Source organism: Protopterus annectens, chromosome 7.part0, assembly GCF_019279795.1.
Source record: "Protopterus annectens isolate FY-2018-M chromosome 7.part0, PAN1.0, whole genome shotgun sequence".
Lineage (NCBI taxonomy): Eukaryota > Metazoa > Chordata > Ceratodontiformes > Protopteridae > Protopterus > Protopterus annectens.
This window is the reverse complement of record NC_056739.1, coordinates 1,040,217,095-1,040,241,732: the sequence shown is the minus strand read 5'-3', so window position 1 is coordinate 1,040,241,732 and position 24,638 is coordinate 1,040,217,095. Positions and strand designations below refer to the sequence as shown.

The 24,638-nt window shown below is 40.3% G+C and overlaps 1 protein-coding gene across 1 annotated transcript in view; it reads right to left on the bottom strand.

The window, feature by feature from the left end:
• Positions 1–24,638, bottom strand: part of GALK2 (galactokinase 2) — a 612,555-nt gene that overhangs the window by 566,874 nt on the left and 21,043 nt on the right. The window contains exon 3 of the mRNA XM_044076364.1: positions 8,847–8,970. Coding sequence (XP_043932299.1) covers positions 8,847–8,970 — 124 coding nt within the window. The remainder of the gene's footprint in view (positions 1–8,846; positions 8,971–24,638) is intronic.

Below are 24,638 nucleotides of genomic sequence, written 5' to 3'. Positions count from 1 at the left end.
AGCAATAGTATCAGAGAAAGAGACCCCTCCCACAGGCAGAATCAGAAACTGAGCTCTCCCCCGAGTATGAATCAGAAATCTGAGGGGAAAAAATTAATCTAACCCCTGCATCTTCCTGTTCAGATCCCAAATCGTCAATCTCTTCAAGAAAAGAAGAATCCCTCTTTCTTTTACTTGAAACTACTTTAAAAGAGGGATCAACAGCCTAAATTGAACCCTGAACCAGACCCAGTAAACTACGCCTATCTAAAGAAATTTGAGGATGAGTAGATACACGCTTGGTTTTCTGTTTCTTTTTGACAGGAAAAATGGGGCCACCCACGTTACTAATGGCAGCACATGCTATGCTTCCCCTTTTTTGTTGGGCACAGCATTCTGGCACAACAGGGAAATCCTCACTATTCCTTCTTCTAGGACCAACAACAGTGTCTCTCCTTTGCCCACTGAGGGTGGGTACCCAAACAGCTCAGAAGATGTGGCTAACCCCCTGGTTCATGGTGGTTGTAGGTGCTACTCCAGAGGGATCTAGGGTAAAAGATGAAGAGTCTAAGGTACAACTAATAATCACAACAGAGTCACTTACCAGAGGCTGAGACAAAATGCTAGCCTGCTGTGGTAGCAAAGGCTGTTTGCTTAAGTTTTTGTGGCTGGAAGAAAGACCAACCGTGGGACCGGTAGTCTGTTTCATGGCCAAGCTAAAAATCATGCCTTTTTCCTGGAGAAGACAAGCAACAATTGTCAGTAAACACTACCAGCCCACAAAAGTTACTTTTTTGACAGAAAAACACAGTAAAAAGCACTTTAAAACACTATGCCAGACCCACAAAAGAAAATAAACAGTTTCTTCACAGAAAAAAAAAAAGTTTTCAGTTAGACTACTTTTAAACTGACAGGAAAAAATAAGTGCTCCATTTAAAAGTATGTTACAGTGTCAAGACATTCCACTATAAAACACAACACTCAGAGCTTTAAAATAACTTTCCTGAAGAGGAAAGTAATAGAGCATCAATAAAATTTAAAAAAATGGAAGTCCCCCCCCCCAAAAGGAATTTATCTGCCCAGCAAAGGAAAGCACAAGTCGACCCTTCGGTACTAGAAAGCCTCAAAGAAGTGCACCCTTTGGGGGTCAGTAAAACTCTGAAGGGCTCTGCAACCAAATTTATCTTTTAGTCAGCTCAGCTTGACCTGCTTGACATTTTGGTCATGTGTAAGATGTACTGAAGCTTTAGAATCTAGCCAGCTGTTACATCCTTGGCAGGATATAATCAATACGGCTATGGCTACTGCAACAGTCTTCAATATGATTAACATCTTTCTAATACACTGTTTATATGCCTTCAAGGCCACTCCGCTGCACAGTTTCCATGTTTGTACAAGTTAATGCAGCTAACACTTCAGAAGCAGACTTAACCTATAATGCCTACTTAGTGAAACAATGTAATAAACTACCTCTTAACATGTGTGATCTTGCCTCCAAAATCAGCCATCAAACAAGCTAGCAAATTACACCTAGTTTACAACTAGTACTGCACTTGTGGGGTTTACTGACCAAGCTAAATAATTGTTAGCATCCCCAGGCTTTTCCAGTAGAGATATCTCCCTCTCTTCCACCTGAGTCTATAGTGCAGAGAGATAAAGCCATGACTGTAATCCAGGCAGCTAGGTTTGATTAGCAGCCATGACACTTGAGAAGGAGTAGGGAAAAGGTTTGGCCCACTCACCTCTCCCGGGGTTGGGAGGGAAGGATTTACACTAAATTGGAGGCACACAGGGTGGTGTGATCTACCTGGTAGACACTGGAAAGACCATCATTCACACTGCAGGGGGGCAGAAGCACTGCTTGAAGAAGATACCCCTTGTGGAAGTGAGGGGTTGCCATTCACAGACAGTCCACTGCTCTCCCCTAAACAGCACCATACCAGTGCATGCAAGGACAGCAACTAGGAGAAAAATTGACAAATGCCCCAACCACCTAAACGGCTGCTGGGATGATGACCCCCTTTGGATGCATCTCTCCTGGTGATGGGAACAAAACAGCTGACTGACCAAGAAAGAGTACGACAGTCAGCAAGCAGTAGGGTCAAAGAATAACAAAAAATATATAATCTTGTCTCGTCCCAATCAGTCATTACCATTACCTTTTCTCTCACACATCCTCTAATCCATTAACCCGGTCCTTCTTCTATAATTACTTATTTCATATGTGATGATTCTCACTATCATTGCTTCATTCATTACTAGAGTCCTTGCAATCTTAAGTTCTGCAGTCAATGCTCCCTGACATCTACTCCAACTTTCCTGTCATTGCCTCTACCACTTTCTTTCACACTCATTTCTTTCTTTCTTCTTTTTCTTTCCATAAAATCTATATTACACTGGCCAGCAAGGTCTTTTTTTTTACAAAGAACTACATCAGGACTATGCAACAAAGGTATGTTTTTATTTATTTATTTGACGTTTGTTGACCGGGATAGTCCCGACTGGGCAAAAGCCTTTTTTCAGTGGAGGCCCGGGGAGAAAAGCTCCAGAATACAGCAAAACAAAATAATTTACATATAAAATGCAGTAAAATACAACACAATAGAGAAACAACATATTGAAACATAAGGAAAAATTGACTAAGTAATTTGATATAAACAAGTGAATAAAATTTTATCATATGTATAGTTTGAAGAGAAAAGAAAGAATACTTAAAAAGAATATTAACAAGGGACAGAGCTTAGGTGAGATGGTCACAAAGACATAACCAGATGGTATTTATATGTTGTTTGAATATTTTCTTAAATTTATGGACATTGCTGATATTTCGTGAGACAAGGAAAGCTTGTTCCATTGGGTGGCAGAAGAATAGCTGTATAGATTTTGTCCAATTAATTTTTTAGGTTTGTGAATCTGTAATAAACATTGATCAGAACTTCTAAGGGATCGGGGAGGGTTATAGAGAGAGAGAGATAGGCGTAGAGATGCTAGGGAAAGAGGAGGGTTTGTTCAGGATAGAGTGGATGAAAATAAGTTGAGAAAATAAGAGTTGATTAGGAAGCTCAAGCCATCCAAGAGTCCTTAGAGGAAGGCAGTGGTGAGATTTTGAAGGCAGATTAGCAGTGAATCTGGCTACTTTGCTGTAAGTAATTTCCAGTTTAGAGAGAAGTAAAGACTGTAAGTTAGTAAGAATTTGAGAACAATAGAAAAGGTTGGGTAGCAAGTAAGCATGAGTAAGTGAAGCCCCAGAGTCAGGGGTGAGGAATTTTTCATTTCTATATAGTAGGCCAAACTTTTGGTGAGTTTTCTTAATACAGTGGTGAACATGCAGGTCAAATTTAAGTTGGTCGTCTTTGACTACACCAAGAAGCTATGTACGAGTATCAGCAGTAATGGTAGTGTTATTCAGTGAAGAGATGGTAAAAGATGATTTAAGGTGGTAGAGGGATTTACAGAAAAGCAGGAGGAGTTTTGTTTTTTGGGGGTTGAGTATGTGATGGTTGTTAGTTATCCATGATTCTGTGAGGGTGAAGCAAGTCAGTAGGGTTATCAGCAATGGAAATGATAGTAGAGTCATCTGCAAACTGAATGAGCAAGGATTGGGGACAGGATTGATGTAGTTGATTGGTAAAGAGGTTAAAAAGAAGAGGACCTAAAACTGACCCCTGAGGAACACCCATTTTAATGGGAAAAAAAGGAGATAGGACAGACAGCCATTTGACAGATTGCTGCCTGTAAGTAAGATAACTGTTAAACCAAGAGATAGTTTCTGTAGACAAGTTAAGTTGGGATAATTGTGAGAGAAAGCTGGAATGGGAAACAGTGTCAAAGGCTTTAGAAAGATCTAGAAAGAGAAAGGACACTAGTTTATTGTTATATCTAGCAAAGGAGATGGAGTTTGTAAAGGAGATGAAAGCAGTAGTGGTACTATGGTGGGGTCGGAAGCCATGTTGGGTAGAGGTGATCGGATTGTGTTGAATGAGATGGGCTAATAATGGTCTGGGAACACAATGTTCAAGCATTTTGGAAAAGGAAGAGAGAATGACTATAGGACGGAAATTAGAAAGTTCTCTTGAATTCCCTCCTTTATGGACTGGAATTATGTGGAATTTTTTTCCAAACAATAGGGACAGTAGATTTCTTAATGGAGCGATTTATACGGATGGAGACTGGGTATGCTATAGATTTGATGCAGTCTTTAGGAAGAGAGGTGGCAATTTATCAGCTGATGGGGAACAAGGTTTTAGTTTAAGAAGTTTTTTAATGTAGCTGGTAGGAACAGGTTTCAGTGAAAAAGTTGAGTTGTGTAGTACAGGGGGGTAGGGAGTGAGAGACTGGGTGTATATGAAGCCTACATAATAGAACTGATGGAATCAATGAAGAATGAATTAAAGACAGTTGCAGTTTCACAGGGGGTATTATTGGGGGAAGGCTGAGGTGTAGAGGGGCTGCCTGGGTAAAGAATCTGATTAATAGTATTCCAAAACATTTTGGGGTCTCTGGGTGTAGTACTTACATTTTTGTGGTGGAAGTTCTTTTTGTCATTGATAATGTGTTTTTTAGTCAGGTTGCGGAGTTCCCTACATTGTAGGAGGCTTTCTGGAGATTTACTTTTGGTCCAAAGTTTCCACGCATTATTTCTTTTGTGTATTACAGAACTAGTACAGTTAAAGAGCCAAGGGGAATGCTGAGATTTTACTCTGAACATTTTGGGTGAGGCAAGAGAATTAAGTGTGTTAAGGAAGATGGAGTTAAATGTATGTACTGCTTCATCCAGAGGTACAGTAAATAAGAAGGACCAATCTATAGCAAGGAGAGAGTTGTTAAAAATCTCAGAGTTAAAGTTAGTTAGCTTATGGCATTCTTTAAACTTTTGAGGTCTAGAGTAATGGGGGAGAATCTTTGGATGCAAATTGGACTGTGATCACTTATGGAATCTGGTAGGGATTGAGTATAGTGATATAGGTGAGGATTAGAAACAAGAATCCAGTCAATAATAGAACTTGAATTAGTGGGTTTATGGTGAAAAGTGGGGGAAGAGATAAGCTGAGTAAACCCATACAAGTTAATGCTGGAAGTGGGGGAGTTGGAACAGATAGTTAGCTAATTGATATTAACATCACCTAGTATTATAGTCTCATCGGGTATATTGTCAGACATCCAGTGGAGAATCTGTTCTAACAATGGTATGTTATCTCCTGGAGGTACATAGATGGCAACTATTGTTAGGGTTTTGTGAATGCTGGGTTTAAAATTAGCCATGGTATGGGTTGCAATATTCTAAGAAATTTGTTTTAAATGTTGTTGTGTCTTTCGGCTTTTCCCGGTTAGGGGTCGCCACAGCGGAACTCCAGTCCGCTAATGATTGGTAGTTGATTTTTACGTGCCGAGTTACCAGCCCTGATGTACAACCTTCAACGAAGATATGCCCATTCACGCATGTCTCCACGCAGAAGACGCTCTAGCTGAGAATCGAACCAGACAGCGTCTTACTGTGAGGCGACATCGCTACCGCAGCACCACCACATGCAAAATGAAAGCACAAGAATTGAATGTACTTTTTTTTTCCTGCACAGGTACTGAGGAACTTGGCTCTGGTCTCCTTTATAACCATCAGCTTCCTAAGGCAAATTCTAGGTACCAACTGCCTACATCAGCAGCATTAATAGAACCATTTTCAAAAGTAATGACAAATCTTGCTATGCAGTAATATTAAATGAATCCAAAATTTTAAAAACCATCAAAGGCAACGTTGTCACCGTCATTCTTTTAAAAAAAAATAAGATGGCTTTGCAGTGACATTAGTAAAGGGACGTTTTTAATAAAAACATCTGCCTGTGTCAGCAGCATTAACACAATTATTGTCCCAAATATGACAAATCTGGCTCTACAAACAGTAAATCAAAATTCTAACTACCACTTATCTGTGCTGGTTATCTTATGTTACAAGAGTAGCTTGAAAGAGCAGCTTTACTTTGAGTTATGTTCACTGCAGTCTATCGACAACACATTGGCTTTTACTCTGTGCCCAGTAATGAACTACAGGTTTCCATTTTTGCCTACTGTTGTATGTTTTGCGGCGCTATATATACATATTTGACCCTTATGCAAAAAATATTTGTGTCCACTTTAGCACTTTTTGAGTTATGCTTCTTTATATACTAAAATCAATGAATCTTAACTCATGTTTATGCAGAAAAAAAATACTTTTCTCAGTTTTAGCACTTTTTGACCAATGCTTCTTTCTATAAAAAAAAATCAATGAATCTTAACTCATTTTTATCATGTCTCAAACACAGGCAGACATGCCATCACTATTAATTCACAAGCACTGACAAAGTTGGCTCTGCAGTGTTATCAGCAAAATAAAATTTCTAACTACCTTCCAAGTCAAAAATGTAACTAAATTTTGTTCATAAATCCAGTACTGTAGTAACATTACTAATGAAAACATTCATTCATCTAAGCAGCAGTATTCCTCCAGTTCTTTCACAAGTAATGGCAGATCCAGCTCTACAATAAAAATAGTAAAATGAAAATTCTAAATACCACTTGTTTAAGTCAGCAGTACAAATGTAACAATGGCACAAGTAATGACACGTCTGTTTCTGCAGTAACAGCAAAGCAAAAATAGTAAATGCCACCTTTTAACATAGCACCAATAATTCAACTGTTTTTCATAACGACCAGCAAATTAGATTCTACATTTGAAGGAATAAAAGCACAAATTCTAATCATTTTTGTGCCACTATTAACCCCTTAACAACCTTTTCCAAATGCAGTCCCCGAGCAGCTGACTGTTTTGAATATGTTTTGCTGTTTATAATATAATGCTGCTAGCTGTACAGTAGTTTAAATTTTAATGGAATGTTACTGGCATACTTATCTATTAAACATCAGCTTGGGTGCCATCCTCTAAGGCAAAGAACCAGCAGTATCTTGTATTTTATAAAATTAATGTAATATAATTTTTATGCTTCAACATATAAACCAAAAATATCATTTCTATACAAAATATACATACTCACTTTAGTGCTGAAACCACAACAGTGTGTGTGTGTGTGTGTGTGTGTGTGTGTGTGTGTGTGTGTGTGTGTGTGTGTGTGTGTGTATACATGTGCATGCATGTTTGTGTAATATATGACTACAACAAACAAAAGTACAGCAGGTAGAATAAAGTGTGGTGATATCACTCGCGATATGTCCACATGCAAACACCACACAACACAGCAAGCTACAAGATAAAATCGGTAACCTTTAGTATTACTAAGCCAAAGAACTTGACATAACAAGCAAACACATTTTCACATCGGCTTCATTGTGTGTAATTAAATTGTACAGATTTTATCTTGTATCCTGCCATGTTGTATGGTGTTTGCATAAGGACTTTACATAACCTTGTCCCTAATCAAACACCATACCTTAGAAAAAAACATTTTCATAACACTACCACTACACAGTTTGATCTGAATGATTTTGCAGGGCCCAGTTCCAAAATAGTGGCTCACAGTGTAAGTGACTTACTCTAGTGTAAGGCTTATTTATAAGGCAAGCTTACAATGAAGTAACTCACTGGTAGTACTTTGGACTTTTAATATACTTCCTCATTGCAACTTATTTCTAATATACATACTGAGATGCACCCTAACAAATGTTGACATAATGCAACTCTGGTACTGCAGAGAATGCACCACTCACATGCACGACAGCTCAGCAGTTTGTTAAATTTTTTTATGAAATCAAATATTAAACATTATTTACTTATATTTAAATAAATAGGCTACTTGCAAGCCTCAAATGAGCCACTTGTAGCTGAAATGTCACACACATTAGTGAATGTCCAACTGTTACATTAGCTGATGTAAGGCTTTGTCTTGCTTTTCTGTAATAAAATCTTCTCAAGCAACCAGCTACAAAGTATTTACAACATGTATATTTTATCATAAAATGTACATCACATGGCATGTTTCTGTATACATGCATTCTACTCACAATCCCAAAGTAGAACACCAGTTTTGCTGCTGATATACTTGTCATCCACACTAGATAGATATGAATTCATAGCTATACTCCCTGTATGCAGTATGCATACTGAACTGATGGTGAAATAGCTTAGCTAATATATCATTAATGATGCATCAAAGATAAAAGTGTAGTTGTCACCGTGTAAACATTACATATCTGAATTACAGCTCTTGCCGTCTTACTGCTTATATATGTACCTGTCTTCATTACTGTCATATGTGATTGTGGAAATCTGTCGACTTTTTGTCACTAAACCATGTAAGCCAGGAACATTTCTCCCTAGGCCACTACTACAAATGGCACAGCTGAACTTCACTGTAAACAAACAAAAACAAATAATACATACATAAAACCATAAAAATCTCCCCGCACAATAAACATATTACAACAGTGTTATCTGAAATAAAGCATACCTGTCTTATAAAACTACCCAAATGAGAAAGCACGCAGAGATAAATCAGTGAAACTATGCACTGCTACATTAACAAACTGAATTTGGAAATAAGTTTGGGTTTTACATGCAAATAAGGTAGAAAATGCTCATTGCTCTAACATATCAATCTTCTAACCACAAAGGGGAAGCCTACCCTTTGACCATCATTGTGTAGGTTCTGTGGTACTGCAACAACACCAGTAATATAGACAAAGAAAAAGATAGCTCTAATCGAAAAACGTTATTGTACATGCCACCTCACCATGTAGAGAAAACAGTAGTAGACTTCCAGGGCTTAGGCAGATTCATGCGAGGATGTTGAGTTCCCAGAAGAAAATGAATAAGGCAAATTATCCAACACAGGAAAAGAATACTAAGGCATCAATGCTAACAAAGACATTTTTCTTACCTGTACCGTGGATCTGCATTAACCAGCTGAAGAACTTGGGTTTTCACAGATGCAACTGCAGCCACTATATCCTGTTCTATAGCCATTGGAAGCACAGCATATCCACAATAATCAATGTGCTCACCTTAAGAAATAAATGGTATCTTTGGTTAATTCATAGTGTATCGTATATTTTTAAATATTCTTGATATTTTACTGCATTTTCTAATTTTTATATACCTTCTTCTATATACTTAGAAAGTATAATTGCAAAACATTCACTTTACTTAATTTTGCTAAGACGCTAGTTTTCCCTCTGATTTGTTTGGAATTTTGTGGCTCAGTAATATACCATGTAGGAGCAGCTTATTTTCAGACATGACCAAGGTGATTACATTATGTTATGATGTTACAGTTCAATAAAGTCACAGTACATCTTTGTACAATATAATCATCATTCATACAGGTTCACAGATTCATAGATTACTACTATGTTAACTGCCCTTATGAGCCATTTTAAGCTTAACCAATTACCCCCACCTGAGAATCAAACCCTGCACCTTGTGTTTGTAAGGTAAATACCTTGATCATTATGCCAACCCCTTAACCCCATATGTGCTGGTGAAATACAACTCTATCACACAGAAGAGTAGGAATATAGTACACTTCATCTAATGTCCATCAGGTGGTCAATTTTGACCTAATGGATATATTTTCTGATAAGGAGATGCTAGTCAGATGTATCAGTAATATTCCAAAATCTCATGACTGTACAACTCTGAACTATGATGCAGACTCTCATGACGTGGTTTTAAATATTTCTATTCCATGTTTCAGGAATACACAAAAAATGTACTTAAAGATTTGAATTTCAGTCCTATATGTCATGCATCTGAGTTTAAGACTCTAAAGGATTTGAAGGCATTCTGTACGAAGCTGAGTTTTAAATTATGGTTTAAGGGTGATACATGCTGTCTGTAACATACTGATGTAGTGCTTTTCACTTTCATAGGTTCATAGGTTCATACTAGGCTATCTGCCCTAGGGCATTTATAAGCCTAGCCAGAGTGTGTTTGGGTTTCGCCACCCATTTTAAATTAATTTTGCTATGCCCTTTTTCGAGGTTAGTATACTGTGCCTCTGTCTAACAGTGACACAGAAGTGATACCCGGGGTAAACCTACGATCTCCCATCCACTCATCAAGATTCCTCTTGAAGAGAGTCAATGAGGGACTCTGCCTAACCTGAAGGGAGCCTCTGGGTTATGAATCTGTCCCTCCAGCATGTCCTATTTATTTCAGTGCTGAGGTTCAAGTCTCTCGAGCACGTAGCTCGATGGGATTTGGATTTTCTGAGGTGCAGCATGTCCATTAATTCCGGGTTGGACATGGCTTTATACATCAGGCACAGATCGCCTCTCAGCAGGCGATATGCAACTGAGTAGAGCTGGTGTTTCTTTAACCGGGCAGCATATGGCATCTGTTTGAGCCCTTTGATCCTCTTGGTGAGGTACTTTTGGGGTCTTTCCAGTTGCTGCAGGTGTCTGGTAAGGTACATCCCAAAAGGGGCATTGTACTCAATTATGGGCCTGATGAGGGATGAGTAAAGAGGCACGATGACCTCCCCTGATCTAGATGTGAATCCCTTCATGATTAGGTGGGCTAAATAAAATGTTTTTCTAACCACTTTGGCCACGTGGTTGTCAAATGAGAGATTGCTATCAACTTGGGTCCCCAGGTCCCTAATTACTTCTTCTGTACTTAATGGATTACCACCTATGTGGTAATTTGTGGGCACTTTGTTTTTGCCAAAGGGGATGACTATACACTTTTTGGCATTTAGCTTGAGGCCATGGCTCTGGCACCAGTTGTCTATTTCTATGAGGCCCTTTTGTAGGATGCTTGTATCGGCTGGAGAGTTGATTATGGTGCCCAGTTTGCAGTCATCTGCGAACTTGGTCAGCCACAGTCCTTCCGTGTTGGCCTGTACCTCCAAGAAATATATACCGAACAAGAGAGGTCGCAGGACTGAGCCTTGTGGGACGCCACTTGTAACTGGTTTGGAGTCTGACATGGCTCCAGCAATTCTAACCATGTGGGTTCTGTTCTTGAGCCAGTTTGCAACCCATCTAGTGACATAGGGGTTTATATTTAAGCTGGTGAGCTTATCTATAATGCCCGAGTGGGATATTGTATCGAAGGCTTTTGCGAGGTCCAGGTAGGCTGTGTGGAGCACCTTCCTCTCGTCAATGGCCTTGGTGACTGTTTCAAAGAAATCGACCAGGTTTAAGAGACAGGATCTGCCCTTAACAAAATCGAACTGGGTAGGATCCAGTGTCTGTAGGTCCCCAATATCTTTATTTATGAGGTCCATGATGATCCTTTCCATAGCTTTGCAGACCAAGCTAATCAGGCTTATGGGGCGATAGTTTCCAGGATCCGTTGAGGCATCACCTTTGTGGAGAGGGACCACTGTTGCTGTACGCCACTCTTTGGGTACATATCGTGTAGTAAGGCTGAGATTGAACAGTAGTTTTATGTTTGGGTTTAGCTCTTCTTGGAGTTCATGTAGGATGCAGCCCGGGACACCGTCTGGTCCCATTGATGCTGTGTTTTTTTCTTTGGAGAGGGTGGCTCTTACCTGAGCATCTGAGATGTCAGGGGGACAGCACTCTGCTGGGATAGATATTTGCCCTTTTGGTGGGGAGAAGTTTGCGCTGAACCTGTCAGCTAGGATGTTGGCAATGTCTGTGGGTTCGGTGTATTTTTTGTCATTTTGGACTAATTCTGAGCATATCTGGGAATTCCCACCCAGGTTCCTACCATAAAGAAAGAAAGCCTTGTGATTATCCTTAGTGTCCTGTGCAATTAATTTTTCTCTCGAAGCTGGCCTTAGACGATTTTATGAGTGCCCATAGTTTTTTGCTAATACTGATCAGAGATGCCTTCCCTTTTTGGGATTTTGCTCTATCATATAGACATTGGGACATTGTTTGAAGAAATTCAGTAGTGTCTTACAGCCTTGCCCTAAATGAGCTAAGCAAAAACTTCAAACATTTTTCTAAAAAAAAATCTCAAAAAGTCCTATTCAACAGTCCAGTTTCATCCCTCTTTACTACCCTGTAGTTAAATCCTTTGAATCTGCAGTGAAAAATGAGTCACCTGAACACACTACATTTCAGTTTAGGAATTTTGTTTCCCGTTTATCTGCCACAGATAATGATTAATACTTTCGGTGCCACAGCAACTATGTTCTTAATACACAGGCAGATGGGGGCAGGGGGGTAATACTAACGGACTTTTCAATGTACAGTAAGAAAGATACTGAATAACTGACTGATATCAGATAATTAATATTATGCAGAGATCCAACTAGAAATTTCCAAAATTCAGTTTGTGAATTTTTGATCTATTGTGTTGATTCTGGTTTCACAGTCTCTTGCCACAAAATTAACAGTTCAAAATTCTACACTTCAATTTTTAAATATTCTTCCTAATGTACACAAGTTGTTCACCAGCCCTAATGCGGATGCCCTACAGTAGCTAGTACAGGACTTTTTGAGATTTTTTTTAGAAAAATGTTTGAAGTTTTTGCTTAGCTCATTTAGGGCAAGGCTCAATGACACTACTGAATTTCTTCAAACAATGTCCCAACCCGAGGTGGAAGGTGGTTGTTTATGGACCTTAGAAGTAAAAGTACTATACACCAATATTCCACATCATTTGGGACTGGAAGCAATCAAAGGCTAGCTGAGCGCGTGATTTATATTCTTTTCACTACACTGATTTTGTTTTTAAATTATGGAAACTATGTTAACTAGAAAGCATTTCCAGTATGAAAGAAAATGTTATTTGCAGCTGCAGGGTACAGCAATGGGGGCATCTGTTGCCCTTTATCTATTCACAACTCTTTATGAGGTATTTCAAACAAGTACATATATGATGTGGAAATTAACAACTATTTTACCTTTATTAATGTGCTGTTTTGTCTTGTATTCATGTTGCTCTTTTATATATGATTCTTTTTTTAAAGTTTATTTCCATATTTTTCTAGCAGTAATACTTGAACAATTATTTTTCTCTCTCTCTACATGGCGCTAAAGTCTTCCTTTATTCAAGTGCATGCAAGGAAGTTACACTGTCTTATTTTTATGTTTATGCTTATTTAAATTTGCATTTGTGGAAGAGTATGTTACAAGTACTTTCCCCAGTTTGCGATATAAGACAATCACTGGGATGTAGGAAAATTACCGCCACCAGTGCTAATTATGCAATACTATAATGCAACACTGTACTGCACAATAGTGTAAAGGCAATAATCTGCAATTCAGAGACATGATAAAGTTACAGTGAACAACAGCTCATTAGTGGCTCATTATCATGTCCATGAATCAAATACTACATTTTTAGACCTAACCATTCTAGTGTTCCCCCTAGCACTCCATGCAGTGCAGTTACACAGGTGCCATCCAACATGCGCATAGGCACGTGCAGAAGCACACACACACACACACACACACACACACACACACACACACACACACATAAAAACTGACACACAGATGCAAATATGCCCCTGTAGACATGCACTCAAACATACACACATGCTTCCAGATGCAAAAACACAGACATATCCACATGGGCAGCTATACAGTACTTACCAGCAGCATCGCTGACAGCCCCAGTTCTTCCGCTAAAATGTATTGGTGTACAGCATCAAAAGATGGTATAAACTTTTTCAACTTCAAGTCCCAAATAGTGAGAAATAGCTATTCTCTGAATCCCTCTACCACACTATTCAGATGCCAGTGATACTTCTGGGGAAGAGTACATAGCAAATTTACATCAGCTGCACTCCGGCATAATGTAGTAAGTGCAGAGAACAGGTTTTCATAGTGCAGTAAGCCTTTCTGAATCCCACCAAATGTTTTACATATAATCCATATTATTAGGGTCTATATTATAACAACGAACGATCAAGTGATCGAACGTAGTTGTATCGAACTCAAAAGTTTGAATTCACAATACATCGAACTACCAGAACAGCGATTTTTTTTCCCAGGGGAAAAAAAAAATCGCTGTTTCCAAAAAAACATTCAAACATTACATAAAAAGGGGGGCTATGTGGCCCACATCCTCCCTACTTAAATATACCAACTCTGAGATCGCACTACAGTGCCAAAAACGGCAAAGTGACGGAAGTGGCCAAGCGACTTCTTTCCCAGGGAAAGAATTCACTTATATGGCGCTTCGTCATTTTATTTACGTTTTCAACATTTGAAGTTCGACAAAATGCATCTTCGGTCTTCTGATAGGAACCCTATTATTATATATGTGAGTTAGTGTATACCTGTGAGCCACATATATGAGTTATGTAGGAATGACTCATTTTAATTGGTATGACTGTGTCAGTTACTACAACTGACAAAAACACTTTTGTTGTTCACACTGGTTGATTTTACCTCTTCCAGTGTGAAGACAAAACTGAGAAAAGGGGCAACTGAAACTGTCTGTTTGTGTAAAATTAAGTCACTGCCTGGATGCCAGCAAAGTAAAAAAGCAGAGAAATCAACTAGAAAAAGAAAAGAAACAAAATCTGTCTGGGAAGAATCCTGTAGCTGATTAGTAAAAAGCAATTCAATTTGCATCTTTGGTACAGGATATAGCTTCTAGTAATTTAGAGAAAAAAATAAATCAAATGTACTCAGATATAATTAAAGTAAATTAAACACTAAAGGAATATACCAACTTAATTAACAAAACACTGAAAAAATTGAAGAAACTTTAACTAGCTAATCAGATAAGCTGAATAAAACTGCAAAAGTCAGAGGCTTGAAATAAAGAGACTGGCTCAGTAGAATAGCTGTTTCAAGAAAACACTACAGTTAGAAGGCAGAGTGGGTGCTGAAAACCTGAGATTTTCTGCTCTACTAGATAAACAGGAAGAAACAGACTTAATTTTATAAAAGTACAAATAAATTACTGGACTGATGTTCCACAGTAGGGTATGTTAACTGAAAGGGCATATTGAGCGTATGCTCTAAACCTGACAATGAGAAAGCAGCCAAGACCTACACAAGTAAAGATGCAGTCATACCAGCAGAATGAGATAATTCTGACAAAACTGTGGCAGAAAGTAAAAGTATTACAATTTGGAGACAACAAAGTGTTTATGGAAAATAATTATTCATTGTACACCAGGCAGAAGGGAAGCAAATTTATACCATCAATCAAGTAACTGAGACAGGCAGACATGAGATACAAGCTGCTATATCCAAATGCTTTCAGAATATTTTTTTTCCAGGGGGATTAAAGTAATTTGTGATGCAGAACAGGCTGGGGAGGAATAACAACATTTACATAACAAAGACTGAGCCTGCAAGCAAAAGGGAACTCTGCTTTTCATTCTTTTGACAGAAACAAACTTTGCCAGTGAAACTTTTTCCATTGTTCCAAAAGTAAATGCTTGAGAGATGAAAAAAAGCACAGTAGCTGACCAGAAGAATCAGGGCCACATTGGGTTTGAACCAGAAATTGGTGTTTGGAGATGCAAATGGTTAGGAAAATCAGGAACAGTGAAATCAGTCAATAAATGGGAGAATACAAAACATCAGTTCAATCATTATAGGAATAAAGATGTGGAATATGGCTTTGTAAGAAAATTGAGAAAGACTGTAATTTTGTTGACTTTACTAAACTTGTGCAAGAACTGAAAAGCATAAATTACAACTGGTCATTAATGTTTAGAAGGAAACTAAAGAGAACGAAGTAACAACTCTGTAAAACAGCTTTTGCTTTTATGAACATTTGTATACAAATATTGATGATAAAAGTTACATGGTATATCATAAAGCAGCTTTGCATAGTATGCATTAGGGGTATTTTACATCTGAAATTGGGAAGAGTCTTAACCAGTGACTGAGGTATACGTCAGGGATGTATTTTTAGTAGTAAGGTAAACAGGTTTCATACTGTAACAAGACAAGAAAGGATGGTCAGAAACAAGTTAAAGTTAATATAATATTGTGATTTTGGGCTGCAGTGGTGGACTGAAGTGTGGTAAAATGGTATTGGTATATGCAGAAGTAAGACAGAAATGTATCCCTATTTTACAAGGGTGGATGTTTACATTAACATCCTTGGTTTAAGCTGTAAACAACTTTTTCTAAGCAAATAGGCTTGAAAAAATTAGACAACATGATGAAAGGCATGGAAATAGTAGCTTTCTTGCATATGCAAAGGATTAGCTTGTTTTCTTTTTTCCATTAGCAAATGCTCTCAGGGGAGACAAGAAGTCTGCAGGTGGAGGCAGTTGGCATGGGAGGTCTGTACATTCTGTTCTGGGCAAAATTTACAGATTCTTCATGCATCTGCAATGCTGTTAGGTGTTCATTTCCTCATTACTCACTGATTTGAGTTGGAGACAACCTTTCTGCAGAGGCAAGTAATTAATGTTGACAGTTCTGAGCACTCCCTGCTGACAGAAATGTAAAACTTAAAAAGTACAGTGGCAAATAGTTCAATGAAAAAAAAAACCCTGGGAAGTGAATAATAAGTAGTAGCTTCCCCAGCAGTCTTAATACTTTAATACATTTAATAGATCAGTGCACAATTAAGTTTATTTAAATGAGGCCAGTATACTTCTTCTGAAGGCTAAAAGTTATTTTTTATCGAAAGCTGTTTTTTCATATCTGGGAGGAAATAGAAATAATGAAAGAACAGACAACAATCAGTGAAAGTGGGAGTACTGGTTGTAACATGCATTTTGGCATGGGTATGTTCTTGTGGGTACAGCGTCAATTTGGGCAACTCTTCCTGTCTGGGAAGTAAACTTAATTTGTTGAAAATATACATATTTTTGTGTGCTTGTTCCAAGTTAAAAGGGGAATGGGAAGGTTCTGAACATTTATTTTTTTTGTTTGTTTCAGTGTTTTCATTTAAGCAAAAAGTCTTGAAAACTGTGACATGGGTTCAAATGGAGATGAGAAGAAGAAACTACTTAAGACATCAGCATGCCATCCATTAGTGTGCATGTATGCCAAATATTGGAAATACACATTTAAAATAATTACCATGTATAATAGCTGGGAGCAGCAGCTTTGTACCATAATAACTACTCTGTCCACATTACCATGGAATGTAAATGGCCCTACCTGTAAAGACAAAAAACACTTTTGTGTTGAAATAAGTTTTATTTGCATCATTCTGATTTCGTACTATTACATTTAAAAATTATACTGCCTTGTTGACAACCTTTTTTCGATTTACTGACATAGCAGATTCTAGTCAGAGTACTAATCTCAATTCACTTTCTTCCACTATGCCAGTAACACAAATAACTGTGACAACAAACTCCTCCAGACAACAGGTCTTGATCTGTAACACAATTTTCCCACCACAATTACTCTGCCACCATGCACATTAACCCCATAACTGACAACCATTTTTATTAATGTTCCGCTAGTATTCACTATTTTGAACTATTTATAGTCCCAACCATTCAGTATCAAAATCTAATATATGAAGTTTGCTTTGGATGCTGAAGTAATTCCAGAAGAATACCTCCTCAGCTGCATCCTTGGCAGAACTAGAAACAGTGAATTGTGATAGTTTATTTTTACAAACAGAAAAATCCTTAAAATGAAGCCAAAGAGATGCTTTTGTAGTGGTTTAGATGTCTGGTTGACAATAGCTTAGCCAGCTACGCAATGCATTAATTATATTGATTATGCCTTTGCAAGAGGTGTATGCTGCTGTTTAATATTCAACAATGACAGAAGGAATGCAGCTGTTGCCTGAAAACAATATTTCACGTCGTGCATGTTCGCAGAGTGATTCATGAAAAGTTGGGGAAAATGGTTGTTGTTTTTCTTTCACCAGTGAGCTGAATGTCTACTATTTGTAGTGCGGGCGTTAACAGTTATTAAATCTGGTACGCTGCTTTATCATAGTCAGCAAACTGGTACAACAATGGAGGTATCTGAGCAAGTACAGAAGGAATTTAACATAAAATTTATGATACAATGTATCTGTCAAACTGCTAGAGGAGACAAGAGCTTACAACGTAAACACCAAAATGATTTGTAAGAATAAAAAAAAAATACTGTACTTTGTACCCCTTTATTTTACAAGGACAGGCCATATTTGCCATGCAATCTTACCTTTAAAATAAGAAACTGTATGGAAAGTATTTACAAAGAAACCTACTACAAAGCTTTGCTTAGGACAGTCTTCATTACACAATATATTAATGTAATTATTGAACATGATTTAGTTGTATGTACCATACTCAGATAGTGCTCCACTGATCATTTCAAACCACATGTAACATAGTAATTCAAATGTAGTTATGCTTAACTACACTAATATATTACTGCTGTAACTGATTGCCTTGTGATACATTTCATTAATAATATGTCATGTCTGCTTGTCACTTGCTACACTTTGCAATCAAGGCTGAGCCTGCAACTGGTCATATTTGATCAGTACTCTAGTGCGATAAACAAATAAACATATACATATTCCTAAATGTGGACGGGAATTGATGAACAAGTGTGATACTTATCACAGCTAATAAACCAGAAGCACAGAATTACTGGTTAAGTTTTAGTTATGCTTGTACCATTCTAATGTACTGCAGTGTGAGGGAATATGATATTTCTCAGAGCTTGCTATCACAGGTTATGGACATCAGTACCCAAGTGGGAGAAAAAAGAAGTTATGTACTCACCATAACGTTCCATACTGGTAGTCAGTCTCACCCTTAATTTTTACATATGGGTTCGGAGCCGATCTTCGGCTCTGAATCGGCCAATTTACAAGCTGGAAGACTTCTGGTTGGCTCGTAGCTAAGCAGGTATCCGGTGGTAAACCAGTACAATCCCCAGATCTTGCTTGCTGCTCATTAGAATAAACAACCCTAAAAACAACCAATACTAAAGGGTCGCCAACCAAGGGCAACCAAATTATTACTTCCAAATCTTCCAGGATGGAGGCAGGAGGGCGGGTTGGTAAAACTGAAGGGGGAGATTGACTACCAACATGGAATGTTATTGTGAGTACATAACTTCTTTATGTTAGGTAGTCCGATCTCAACTTCATTTTTACATATGGGACAGCATCCCTAGCACCTTATTCTTGAGTGGCTCATTGGAAAATACTCCTGAGCACCGTGGAACCAAAGGATGCTCTACCCCTGGATGCCAAATCCAATTTGTAATGTGTAATAAAAGTGTGAGGGGTAGCCCACGTAGCTGCTGCACAAATATTATCAAGGAGTACCCTGGCTTGAAAGGCTGCAGAGGTAGACAGCGACCTGGTAGAATGAGACTTGATCCTGTAGGGTAAAGGTTTGCCCTCTGAGCTATAGATAAAGGCTATACAACTGGAAATCCAATTAGATATTGTCACTTTAGAAACTGGTAAGCCCAATCTATAGTCAGAAAAGGAAATGAACAATTGATCTGATTTCCTGAAAGCCTTAGTCCGCTGTAGAGATAAACGTAGTCTATGAACGTCTAGCTGACGAAAACAGTATTCAGCTGCATTACAGTGGTTAGGGAAGAAAACTGGGAGTTCTACTGATTGGTTTAAAGTAGCATTAGAACAAACTTTGGGAATAAAGGAAGGATTAGTACGTAATGACACCCTGTCTTTGTGAAAAATCAAATATGGTGGCTTAATAGACAAGGCCTGTAGCTCCGATACCCATGTAGCTGATGTGATAGCTACCAAAAACAAGGTCTTCCAAGGCAAAAATTTTACAGAAGATGAGTGGGAAGGTTCAAAGGGAGGTGAAGTCAATTTGGACAACACAAAATTTAAATCCCAAGAAGCCACTGGTTCTTGCAGAGGTGGTCTCAATAGAGCGACCCTTTCAAAAAGGTCTTGCATAGCTTACGGGAAATCTAAATTGGTATCTGGAAAACCTAAATGAAAATGAGAAATCAATGCCAATTGGACTCTAACAGTGGCAGCAGCAGATCCTTGTTGAAAAAGCTCAGAAAGAAAATCTAGAATCACAGGGACAGAAGCAGTGTATGGATCGACATTCATTCTCTGTGCCCAAATAGAAAATCTTTTCTATTTACTACCATACAGCCTCCTAGTTGAAGGTTTATGGGAGGACATAAAAATATGTGATACTGAGGATGATACATCATGAAGCCTGACTAGGGATGGAACTGGAGCAGCCACACTGTCAATTTGAGGGTGTGGATTGAGGGATGTAGCAAACCTGACACGTGAGTCAACAGATCTGGAGCTGGGTCCAAGATCCAAGGATCGTCCAGGAGAAGAGGCTTGAGGAAGGGGAACCAGACCTGATGAGGCCAGTAAGGAGCAATGAGGATCAACTTGCTTCACAGCCGACTGGCTTTCTGAATCACTTTGGAAATAAGAGGGATTGGAGGAAAAGCATACAGAAGTCCCATGAGCCAATTGTGAGCCAGAGCGTCTCTGGAAGACTCCCCCAGAGGGGGAATGAGGGAAAAATAGCTGCTGCATTTGGTACTGACTGGGCTGGCAAAAAGGTCACAGCAAGGCTGTCCCCATTTCCGGAAATTCTGATCCACTGTTTCCCGTTTCAGAGACCACTCCTGAGGCATTATGATTGCCCGGCTGAGCTTGTCGGCTATCATGTTGGTCATCCCTGGAATGTGCGTTGCAACCAGAAAGCTCTGGGAAGACTTTGCCCATTCACAAACTCGCATGGCCTCTCAACAGAGTAGGTAAGATCTGGTACTGCCCTGTTTGTTGATATACCAAACCACCGACATGTTGCCTGATTGTATCGCAATTGTCCCTAGAGGAAGAAGGTCTTGAAGTGCTTGCAACGTCAGAAGCACTGCCCTCATCTCCAGAACATTAATATGCAGATGAGCCTTGTGTTCTTGCCATGTGCCTTGGACAGTCCTGCCGAGATAATTCCCCCCCCACACCCGATTTGGGAGGCATCCGTGGTCACAGTGGCAACGGGTTGGGTCGGAACAAAGGGGGCACCCATGATCAGTTGATTGGGATCTATCCACCAACGAAGGTTCTTCTTGCATGATTCCATCAGCAGGATAGGATGATTCAGTGGGAGAAATTGGAAGGACCACTGGGAAAACAGAATCCACTGGAGAATTCTCATGTGCAACCTGGCTAATGGTACCAATAGAATTGTGGAAGCCATAGTCCCGAGGGGCTGAAGAACCCCCTTCGCTTTGACTTTTAGAAATGGGAGAAAACGCCGAACTTGGGAGACTAAGTTCTGTGCCCTTTCAGCAGGGAGACAAGCTGTCATGTCTACTGTGCCTATAAAAATCACAGATTGAAAGGGCAATAATGTAGATTTTTTCCAATTTATGGAGATCCATAACGGAGCACAAAGTTGAATCATGGCGTTCCTGTTTTGGATGAGTAGATGTCTGGTGGGGGCGGTCAGGAGCCAGTCGTCCAAATACAGAAACACTTGGAATCCCTGACGCCTCAGGTGAGCTGTCACTACTGTCATGCATTTGGTGAACACTCTGGGGGCTGTGGTGAGACCAAAGGGCAGAGCGCGAAACTGATAGTGACTGGCTCCCAGCCAGAAGTGTAGATGGCTTCTGGACACCTTGTCCATTTTTATGTGGTTAATAGGCATCCTGAAGATCCAGAGAGCACATCCAAAAGTCTTTCCCTATAGACTGCAGTGTTACCATCCGAAACTTGTCCTTCACTGAGTCGTTCAATCTGCTGAGGTCCAATATTGGCCTCCAACCTCTGGTTCGTTTTGGAACTAAAAAGAACCTGGAGTAAGTTCCGGATCTTATCTGGTCTGCTGGGATGGGCTGGATGACTCTTTTTGCGACCAACTTGTTGATCTCCACAGTTGCCTGATCCCTGTGATTTAGTAGTACATCTGGGATCCTTTTGGGAACAAACGGTGATAGGAAAAAGGTATGATATAGCCTCTGGTAACAACTCTTTGTACCCACTTCTCTTGGGTGATATTTAGCCAGGCTTCTTGGTACAAAGAAATGTGACCCCCGACTGGCCCCAGAGAAGAGCAGTTGGGCTCCACAACAGGAGCGCTGATAAGGCTGTCCTCGAAAGGAATCATGGCCTTGTTGGTATTGTGGACCGCCCCTGCTTCTAGGGCAACATCTGCCATTTTCTCCTCCTCTGCCTCTGAAGGAGGATTCACCCTGTGTGTCAGGAAAGACCCTCTGGGACTTCTTGAAACACATTTTACCGCCCCTTTGACCCTTGGGATATGGTCAGGAAGGGACAGTAAAACGCAGTCCCATGGCAGAAAGTGTCTTTCCTTCTTGCTCACACCGAGTGAGTGTATCCTACAACTTGGAACCAAACAATGAGGAACCATCAAACAGGGCGTTCGTGAAAGTAGACTTGAATGGTTCCGCAAAATTACATAAGCGCATCCAGGAGTGGCGCCTCAAGGCAACTCTGGAACCCACTGCTCTACTCGCTCCATCCACAGCATAAGATATAAGTCACATGGAGGAGTTAACCACAGAATTTAAGGTGGACAACTGAGTAAACTTTTTGTCAGGAACTCCCTCAGTACATGCACCTTGTATGAAATCTCCTAACTCCTTGAGGAGATCCCTCTGCAAACTCGTGAAGTGCGTGAGATAGTTCAATGACCAAAGGGTAAAGGCTGCTGAACTAAAAATACACTTCCCAAATCTGTCCATCTGCTGAGACTCCTTGTTTGGTGGATGAACAGATGAAGAGGTCTCTGCTAACTACTTTTTTGTGTCTGCCACCACCACCATGGCATCTATGGGAACACCCTTGGACAAGAACTCTTAACCAGGAGGGGCAGACAAGAACTTATTTGGTATCCTGGGGACTGGCTCCATGGTGTCAGGAGTATCCCACACCTTTCAACTGAGTAGATCCATTAGTTTGTCAAAAGGTGGAGATACCCAAGAGGCAGAAGGTGAGATGCGAAAGCCTTCAGGTACACCGACTCATCAGAAGGATTAATAGTGGGCCAGTCGCACCTCTGCCTAAGGATCTCCAATATGTCCACAAAGGAGACATCATCAGATGACAACTTAGGGGGATCCTCCCGACTCCACGAGGTCAGTGTCCAATGTCAAAGACTCATCCTGGGAATCAATATGTTTCCCCTTACATAACCTCTTCCGGGGAGGCTCCTCGGAAGGATATTCTGAGGAAGCCTAGTGTGGGGGCCACCAGCCGATGGCTCCTGCGGCTGCGGGTCTCTACTATCTCCAGAGAGAGTAGGGGCTGAGATTGAAGTGGGTGCTCTCGGGGGAAGAGTGCTGGCACCAGTGGTAGGTGCTGGAGAATGAGACAGTACACTCCTCATCATCTCAAACATCGACCTCTCCGGCTCTGAAGACCTCCCCTGCTCCGAAAAGACGCAGGTCAGCGCAGGAGCCACAGCTGTCAGCTCCAAGATAGATGCAGGGTCCGAGCTCACCCTGGGCGACGCACCATGAGGAAGGCTCAGAACCGAAGAAGATCAATTCCAACCCTGTCGGTGCCGACAGGAGAGCTTCGGCCCCTGGACACGATGGATGGCACCGAGCGTGTCGGAGCCGAACCAGGCTCCAAGACAGCAACAAGGGAAGTTGGAGCCAGCATTTCCTCCGTTGGTACCAAGCACTCCAGCTCCAAAAGGCCAGTATGGCTCGGAGAAGGAATAGCAAACAGGGACAACGCTGGGTCAAGTGGCTCCGGAGCCGACTGGGTCGGAGCCAACAATAATTTTAGCAAGGCAGACAACTTCAGGAGTCTCAGCACTACCCTCTCCACAACTTCTTCTGAAAGGGTCCTGGAAGACATAGTTGGAGATCTTGACCTGGGGGGCACTGGAGACTTAATTGTTATGGAGACCGGTAGGGAGCTTACAGACCGGCTCCGAGTAGCAGAGTTAACTGCTGTATCAATTGTTTCAGAGATCGGTTCCGAAACCCCTAGAACCGACTCTGACACCACCATGATGCTCTCTTTCGGCTCCGAAGGCTGAGGAGTCGAGGAGGCAGATTTGGATTGTCTCGATTGTTTAGGAGGTGGCTCCAAGACACCAGCCGGTGCCGGAGAAGGCTTTTTGAGGATTTTGATTTCCCAGACTTAGAGGAAGCCGAAGAACTGGATAGTGCTTCCTCAAAGCATGGTTTCAATAGAGCCTTGAGTATGAGTTTGTTCTTCCTCTCCTGTAACACTCTAGGAGAGAAAGCATGGCAGAATAAACACGACTCCTGTAAGTGGATGGCCCCTAGGCAGTAGACACAGCTACTGTGGCCATCCGTTAAGGACATCTTTTGGGAGTATTTCATACACTTTTTGAACCCCGAGGGTTTATGCTCCTTACTTTCCTTCGACACACACGCACACAGCCCAGAGAGATTGAAAAGAGAAAGAGAGAAAAGGAAGGGAGGACTAGGTCCTCTAACTAAAACGGGCCTAGCCCTAAGAAGGAATTACACAAGGACTAGGTCCTCTAACTTAAACGGGCCTAGCCCTGTGTAGAGAAAGCTAGCTAAAGGAGTTACACGAGGACTAGGTCCTCTAACTTAAATGGGCCTAGCCTGCTGTAGTGAAACCATGTCTTCTAATTTAAACAGACCAGAAAGGAAAGCCCATGTACACAAGAGAAACTGTAAATGACAATAACTTTCTATTCTTAAGAAAAAACAGGTAAAAACTTGCAATCCTAGTAACTTCACAAGCGGATCCCCGCCAAAAACAAACAATGTCAAAATAGCAGAAACCAACTGCTAACGGTGACCAAAAAAGGTCAGAATAACAACAGACAAGACAACAGGAGCCCCAGTTGACTAAGAGCGGA